Below are 6,768 nucleotides of genomic sequence, written 5' to 3' on the forward strand. Positions count from 1 at the left end.
ACCAGCCCAGCAGCCTGTGCTGGGACATGAGCAGACCACCCGGAGGTTTAGTCAATGCCCGGACCCCTCCTTACTAGCGACCTGTCCCGAGATCTGAGGAGGTCCTTGGGTTGGGAGGTGGGGGGTGGCTCCTGAGAGCTCTAAGCTGTGAGTGGGGGGGTGTGGGTGTGTGTCACCTGGAGCCTGGTCAGACCTTGTTGGCCAAGTGAGGGGGCGTGTCCTGATCCCCAGAAAGTGAGGGGGGCATTGTCCCCATCCCTGGAAAATGGGGGGCCTCTTGGTGTGGGGGTAGGACCATGATGCTCTGGGGTCTGTAGGGTTTGCACAGGATGAGGAGTTGGCGATCTTTAAAAGCCCTTGGGGCTCTCCTGAGGAAGTTGGGGCAGGGGTAGGGGACACAGCCAGACACCGAGGGGGCACAGCAAGGGAAGTATCCCCAGCCAGACTGTCCTCCCGGGGGTCCCTGCACCAGCACACCGTGGGCACTACCCACCACAGAGGGGGCCGTCTGCACGCAGCACGCAGCGGCCACCCTTCCCGCAGGTGTCCCTCCCTTCACACCTGATGGGCTGCAAGTTTAGAACAGAAAACGTTTCTGATCCGCTCCCTTCCAGTCCAGCCGGACATCGCGGGGGGTGCAAGCTATGTTCAGTGTCCCCGTCTCCCCCCCCAACACGTTTGGAGGCGTATTCAGTTTCCCGGTAGGAGTTCCTGGACCAGGGGGCAGAGACACTTAGGAACCCCCAGGTGACCGCCCTGCGCCAGCCGCACACGAGTCTCCTGGAGGCCCCCCACCCCGTGTGGTTGTGCTCTGCAGCGCGAAGAGACCAGCCCGGCTCCGCTGACTTAAAAAACTGGTTTTCTACTGAGAGCAGCTCTGGGTGCACGTCCCGCGCGAGGGGCGGCCGCCGAGATTTCCCGCGTGCCCCTGCCCCACCGTCCCCCTCCCCCGGGGGCCCTCTGTTCCAGCGGCCGCGCGGCTCCGACGGGCTCCAGGGGCCCGGTCTCCTGAGGGTCCCCCACGGCTGTGCCTTCTGCGGTTTGGACAAAGCTCCAGCCACACGTCGTCACCGCTGCGGTCACGCGGAGCGCGTCGCTGCCGACCCCCGTGCTCCGCCCGCCCGTTGAATCGGGGGTTGCCGGGGGTCACGGGGGTCACGGGGGTCGGATGGGAACCGTCTCTCCCCGCTCCCGGCATCTGGGCCTGCGGGGCGGGGTCTGGGCGTGCCCGGATGGGGGCGTGGCGGGGCCCATCCCCTAAAGTCTCCCGGCTCCGTCCCGCCATGGGTGCCATGGAGGCGAGGGGCGCGCGCGCGGCCCTGTGCGGCGTCACGCTGCTCTGCGCCCTGGGCCTGGGCCAGCGCCCCGCCGGGGGTCTGAGCTGCGGCCCCGAGCGCCTTCTGCGTGGAACCGGGACGGACGCGCGCTGCTGTCGCCGGTGCGCCCCGGGTAAGGCGCGCGGGGAGCCTGTCTCCGAGGGCAGCAGCGCCGCGCCCTCTCCCTGTGCTCAGACCCGGCCTCCACGGCGTGGCGGGCAGATCCTCTGGGTCCCGAGCCCACGGACCCTGGGCAATGGGTGAGGGGCGTGTAGCAGAGGGGAGCTCAGCTCGGGCCAGGGGCCATGTGGGGAGTCAGGGATCAGGGGGTGAGAGCCTTCCCCAAGGAGAGTCTTGGGGCCCAAGGCGGAGGAAAGCTGTCCCAGCTCTTACTGAGCGGCTAGGGAGCCCTTGACCTTCACTCAGGCCAGCACAAGTTCTGCCCCACCCCTGCCTCAGACCTGCCTCTATGGGTGAGGGGCAAGGGGCATGTGCCCGCCTGGGGACAAATACTGCAGGGAGAAAGGCCCAGAATGTCACCCTGCTGGAGCCTGGGGGTTGAGAAGGGGGGGGTCTCTGAGGGTCCCGGTCTCAGTGTGGCAGGCGGGGACAGGCAGGAGGAAAGGGGGAGAGGGAGTAGGTCCCCCAGGCGGCCCCCTCGTCCAGCAGGGACATGTTCTGGTCACATGCCAAGTCACAACCACCCTGGGTGGGGGCAGCTTCAAGGCAGTGGGGGACACAGCCCGGCCGCGTGGGTGCCTGTGGGGGAGGGGGACAGTGGGACCCCACCGGGGTGCGGGCTCCCAGACAGGAGCCCTCTGACCTCTGGGGCTGCCTAAGGGTGGAGGTGCGGATGGCCCATTCCCTCTGGGGGGCCCTGGTGGGGTGCTGGGGGTAGTCCTGAGGAGGGAGGGGCTTGGCCCGTCTGCTGAGAGGGCTGGCTTTTCTCTGGCTCAGCAGAGCCGTGCCCTGAGGTGGACTGCATGTGCGTGGAGCCGGGGTTCCACTGCGGGGACCCCCAGTGCACGAGCTGCAAGCATCACACCTGCCCGCCGGGCCAGGAGGTGCGGCCCCATGGTGAGTCCGCGGCAGCTGCGGCCTGAGCTGGTTGGGGGTCTGACCAGGGCCCAGCCAGAGCTCGGGGCAGTGGGTGTGTGGCGAGCGCCACGAGGGTGTGGAAGGAAGTGCCTGTGTGTGGCGGGTACGCGCGTGGCCTCTGGGCAGGCAGGCTCCGGCAGCTCCGTGGCAAAGCCCAGGTGGGTGCGGCCGTTGGCTGCCTGTCCCCGGGACCCAGATAGGGGTCCTCGCACCCCGCGGCTGCGGCTCTTCGCCGGCTTCCGGTGCAGCTCCAGGGCATTCCTCAGGGCTGGTTGGGGGAGTACTGGGGGTGTCCGGGGGCTGTCTAGCCCAGTCCTCCCTGGACCCTGTATGTCTGTGTGGGGACACGCCTGCCCCTTCTTGCCCTGTCTGGGGGGCAGCCTTTTCCTGGAAGAAGCAGCTCAGATTCTCCTGGGGCCTGTTTACCTGCTGGGAGGGCCACGGTGTAGCCTGAGGGCCCTCGTGAGGTGGGGTGGGGCACAAGCCTCACCTTCTCTCTCCAGGACCCTCACTGGCCTCTTGCCCTCCCGGCCACTGGACCAAGTGTAAGGCCTGGCCCGATTCTGGCCTGGTTTCTACTTCTGCCCCTTCTGGGCTCCCTTACTGCCCAGTCTCCAGTGGACAGGCCCCTGCACTCCCCTCCTCTCCCAGATCCCCCAGGGACCTCCACCAGCTCGGGGTCACAGCCTGGGGGTCCCCCCAAGTCTGCCTCGCCCACAGATGGTTGCCCTGGAATGGGGCACACTTGGGCCCTGATTTTGGCCGGGCCTCAGTCTCGCGGGCATCAGAGACCTGTTGGACCCAGGCCCAGAGGGGTCCCAGAGGGACCCTGTCTCACCCCAGCAAACCCCAGCTGTCTGTCTGTCTCCAGGGAATTTCGACTTCGGCTTTGAGTGCGTCGACTGTGCCACAGGGACCTTCTCTGGAGGCCAGGAGGGTCGCTGCAGACCCTGGTCAGAGTGAGTGCCGGTGGGAGTTTCAGGTGGCCGGCCCGTCCCCGAGGGAGGGGCCTCTCCTGTCCTTCCTGATGACCCACCTCCCACCCAGAGGCAGCCGCCGCGCGGAAGCCCCGCTCGGGTGGGCGAGGGCTGACCGAGGGCTCTTCTGTGCGTCCCAGCTGCTCCCAGTTTGGGTTCCCCCCCACGTTTCCCGGGAACAAGACGCACAATGCCGTATGTAGCCCGGCGCTGCCGCCCGCTGAGACGCACGACCCGCTGACCGTTGTCCTCCTCTCCGTGACCGCCTGCGTCCTGGTCCTGAGCGCGGCCCAGGTGGGCCTACACGTCTGGCAGCTGAGACGGCAGCGCGTGTGGCCCCCAGGTCTGGCGTGCCCCTGGGGTGGGAGAGGCGGGCGCCTGGGCTGCCCGCTGACCGCAGCCGCTCCGCAGAGACCCAGCCGCTCCCGGAGGCGCCGCCGCCCGCCGAGGACGCCTGCAGCTGCCAGCTGCCCGAGGAGGAGCGCGGAGAGCAGCTGTCGGAGGACAAGGGCCCGAGGCACCTGTGGGTGTGAGGCCTGGCCGTCCTCTGCTCCGGCAGACCCGGAGCCGGACCCTCCCAGGACGCGTCCCAGGGCTGGCCCGCGGGAACAAGGGCTCTGCACTCCGCTGTGGGGCCCCAGCTCTGGGCCCGGCCCTGCTCCCCTCGATGGTGGAAGTGGGTGGGGGATGGTGACGGTGACCAGTCCCCCAGACCATGCAGAAGAGGCAGCAGCTGTGGCCAGGCCCCATGGGGCATACAGCCGCAGCCGTGGCTCCTTCCCTCCCCTGCTGGCCCTGTTGGGGTCGTGGTGTCTGTGGGCCCCCGGGTTCCGGGACAGGAGGCTGGGCCCAGTGCAGGACTTGGCTGCAGGTGGTGCTCAATAAACACTGGTCCAGCGACTTGAGTGGCCGTGTTCTGGGGTGGGAGCACAGGGAGACGAGGCCCCTACCAGTACCCACCCTCCCGCCACCCCCACCGGCTCTTTCCAGCCGAGGCGGGGCCGGGGGTGGGGCAGAAGTCAGGGCCATTCTAGTCCTGGCCCAAGCGCTTAGCAGGGACCCTGGAAGGCTTCCTGGAAGAGGGGCAACATGACGTGTCCTGTGGGCCTTTTTGCTGCCCTGTGCGAACCCCCTTCCCTGGCAGCCTCCTTGGCGCTCTGGGACAGTTGGATTCTGTGTTCTGTGCTGGTCACACAGCCTGCTGGCTCCTGGGAGGTGCCTGTCCTTGTGTCTGGCCCCAAGTCCAGGGCGAGGTCAGTTTCTACAGGCAACTCTTCCTGGTCAGGAGGGCAGCCTCTGAGATTCCTGCCTTTGGCCCCCACCCTCTAGGCCAGACCTGCTGCTCGCCCCACCACCTCCCAAGTTCCTCCCGCTTGGGGCATGGTTCTAGGCTCCCGCCCATCGCAGGTGAGCAGTGTCCTCCCAGCCCCCGGGCGGAGCTGGCACCTGCAGTTTGATAAGGGCTTCTTGGCCCTGCTGTCCCGGGTGTGGCGGGCAGGCCGGCGGAGGCTGGTCTTGACAGCAGGCCTGTCAGGTGCCGGCACCGGCCCATGGTCCTGGAGCCGCGGCTCCCCCACGCCCCCTTCCTGCCCGCCTGCCTCCGGAGGGCCCCTTGACTCACTGGTCCTCACCCCCACTCAGTCCCGTTGGGCCGTTGGGCCGTTGGGCCGCAAGGAGGCGGTGGAGCGAGCTGCGTGTGTCCTGCCCAGGGGCGTGACCCCCACCCCCTCCCCACCTCTGCTCAGTGTGGCCTCTTCCCCCCTGGGAGGAGGGGTGCTGACGGTGCCTTCCTGAATTTACTCACATGGGAAACATCCTCTCCGTGCCTGCTGGATCCCAGGCTCCCGGCACGCCCACAGAGCCCACGTTCCAGGTGAGGGGCCAGGCGAATTAGCTAACAAATGAGAAAACGCAGGTCGACTGGCTGGGTGTCAGGGGACCGTGGGAGACACCATGCTGTGTTCCGGGGGGTCCCCAGCAGACTGCTCTGGGACCTGCTGGCCATGCCCCGGCCCCTCTTCTGTCTCCAGGCTAGGTCTCCTGCCTGCCAACCCCTTGTCCCCCTGCTTCAGGGGGCCAGCTCTCCTCTGGGCTTCTCTTGTCACCTGGATCACTTGACGGTCCCACCCCCACGGGTGGGGCACATGGATGCCCAGGGCTTCCTGGACCCTCCACAGGGGCTGCCTCAGGCTGCCCCAGGGCAAAGGGCTCCCCAGCCCTGGCTCGGCGGTCCCGGGGGTGGTGGCTGGGTGGGGGTGGGGGGCTGGGGGGGGAGAGTCGGGTCGTCTGCAGTCATAGAGCTTCCTAAGAAAACACTCCGGCCTGCACACACCCAGGTCCTGTGGGACCTCTCTGTCGGCTGACTCAGCGTGGAAACTCCCCATGGGGGGGGTCCCATGTGGAGCGACAGCACCCCACCGTCAGCGCGGGGGCGGCACTGGGCAGGGTGGGAGATTCCAAGGCCCAGGTGGAGAATGGGGCAGAGCTGGATTCAGTCAGTGGCAAAAGAGGGTGGGGAGGGAGGCCTGGCTGGGCGGGGTGGGCAGGAGGGCTCAGGGGAACCCTTGCAGAGGCTGGGGAGGTCCCTACTCTTTACCCCCCCACTGCCCCTCCCAGAGACGCCCCCTCTCCTTCAACCCAGCTCCATCTGCCCACCCTGCTCCTGCCCTCCTTGGAGCCCCCAGAACCCCATGATTTGCAAGCTTGTGTTGGCCCCGAGGGCTCCCAGCTCCGAGGACACGGAACAGGGAGGGAGTGCATGGGGAGACTAGGTCTCTGTGATTTACAGAACAACTGTTGGGTGAAGAGAGTCTGTGCACGGGGCGCCTGGGTGGCTCAGTGGGTGAAGCCTCTGCCTTCGGCTCAGGTCGTGGTCTCAGGGTCCTGGGATCGAGCCCCACGTCGGGCTCTCTGCTCAGAGGGAGCCTGCTTCCTCCTCTCTCTCTGCCTGCCTCTCTGCCTACTTGTGATCTCTGTCTGTCAAATAAATAAAATCTTAAAAAAAAAAAAAAAAAAAGTCTGTGCTGGGCCCTGGGGGCCCAGGGGCTGGAGAGTCAGGTGGAGACCCCAGGGCCGGGGCGGGCAGAGGCTACCACTGGGGGTTTTAGGTAGGTGAGGCCTGAGCAAGTCTATCCAGGCTCTGGGGGACGGAACTGTGGGTGGGCGACGGGGAGGGGCAGTGCCTGGGACGGTGGGGGGAAGGGTGGGGGATCAGCGCTGAGGTAGGGGGCTGCTGAGAGGCTCCTGTCCCCCTCCTACTCAGCCCAGCTTCCTGGAGCGGGGGCAGGTACGTGCCCAGGCAGACCACCTGTCCTCCTGGGTCGCTGAGCCCCGAGAGGGACCCCACCTAAGACTCTGCCCAGGCCCTGCTCTGCTTC

The 6,768-nt window shown here is 67.3% G+C and overlaps 1 protein-coding gene across 8 annotated transcripts; it reads left to right on the forward strand.

Moving 5' to 3' along the window:
- The first annotated feature begins 284 nt into the window (after positions 1–284).
- On the forward strand, positions 285–4,295 carry TNFRSF18 (TNF receptor superfamily member 18). Of its 8 annotated transcripts, none has more exons than XM_080802299.1 (5): positions 285–1,449; positions 2,277–2,393; positions 3,286–3,373; positions 3,532–3,734; positions 3,803–4,290. In XM_080802299.1, the coding sequence occupies exons 1-5, from the start codon at positions 1,233–1,235 to the stop codon at positions 3,922–3,924; spliced, it is 747 nt and encodes a 248-aa protein (XP_080658425.1). In that variant the 5' UTR covers positions 285–1,232; the 3' UTR covers positions 3,925–4,290. The 8 variants fall into 8 exon arrangements, with proteins under 8 accessions (XP_080658425.1, XP_080658424.1, XP_080658420.1 ...); XM_080802298.1 differs by having other exon boundaries at positions 580–1,449; positions 2,274–2,393; XM_080802294.1 differs by having other exon boundaries at positions 1,214–1,449; positions 3,532–3,685; positions 3,803–4,295.
- The last annotated feature ends 2,473 nt before the right edge of the window (positions 4,296–6,768 follow it).

This window comes from Martes martes (assembly GCF_963455335.1).
Source record: "Martes martes genome assembly, chromosome: 4".
NCBI lineage: Eukaryota > Metazoa > Chordata > Mammalia > Carnivora > Mustelidae > Martes > Martes martes.

Coding starts and splice junctions, on each gene's coding strand:
- TNFRSF18 (XM_080802293.1), top strand. CDS start 1,233: ATGGGGGCGTGGCGGGGCCCATCCCCTAAAGTCTCCCGGCTCCGTCCC. Junction 1,450..2,276: donor CTGTCGCCGGTGCGCCCCGG/GTAAGGCGCGCG, acceptor CTGGCTCAGCAG/AGCCGTGCCCTGAGGTGGAC. Junction 3,374..3,531: donor CGCTGCAGACCCTGGTCAGA/GTGAGTGCCGGT, acceptor TGTGCGTCCCAG/CTGCTCCCAGTTTGGGTTCC.